The 500-nt window shown below is 71.0% G+C and overlaps 1 protein-coding gene across 1 annotated transcript in view; it reads left to right on the forward strand.

Annotated features, from left to right (window-relative positions):
- The first annotated feature begins 13 nt into the window (after window positions 1-13).
- The window catches only part of LOC119365415 (probable potassium transporter 15), a 6,964-nt gene continuing 6,477 nt past the window's right edge, over window positions 14-500 (forward strand). Inside the window, exon 1 of the mRNA XM_037631044.1 lies at window positions 14-493. Within this exon, the coding sequence (XP_037486941.1) occupies window positions 182-493 (312 nt within the window). The 5' untranslated portion in view covers window positions 14-181. The remainder of the gene's footprint in view (window positions 494-500) is intronic.

The raw sequence follows: 500 nt of genomic DNA on the forward strand, positions 1-500 counted from the left end.
ATTCGCACCCGCCTCCCGGTTTTGACGCTCTCCCCTCTGCCCATTCCACTACGCCCCGAACATCCCACCTCGCGACACGCAACGACGAAACGGAGCCAATTTTCTTCTCCGCCTCCGGATTTCCCTGCCCCTGCCCCGTCCTCTCGTCTCTCGATCTGATCGAGGCCACGGCCTGGCGGGAATGGCGGCCGAGTCGTCGGCGGCGGCCGGCATGCGGAAGGCGCCCTCCATGGAGTGGCGCTGGGTGTCCGCGGGGGAGGAGGAGGACGACGAGCTGGAGGGCCGCGGGGCGGGGGGCCCCGCGGCCGTCGGGGCGGCGGGCAGGGGCGGCAGCTTCGAGTCCGAGTCCGAGGAGGACAACGGCGAGTACGAGGACGAGGACGAGGAGCAGAGGGAGGCCAGGCAGCGCCTGATCCGCACCGTGCCCACCGTCGACTGGTTCGACGTCGAGGGCAACGAGGTCTCCGGCGCGCAGCCGCTCGAGGACCCCGAGGTGAGCG

The sequence above is a fragment of the Triticum dicoccoides genome, chromosome 2B (genome assembly GCF_002162155.2).
Source record: "Triticum dicoccoides isolate Atlit2015 ecotype Zavitan chromosome 2B, WEW_v2.0, whole genome shotgun sequence".
NCBI lineage: Eukaryota > Viridiplantae > Streptophyta > Magnoliopsida > Poales > Poaceae > Triticum > Triticum dicoccoides.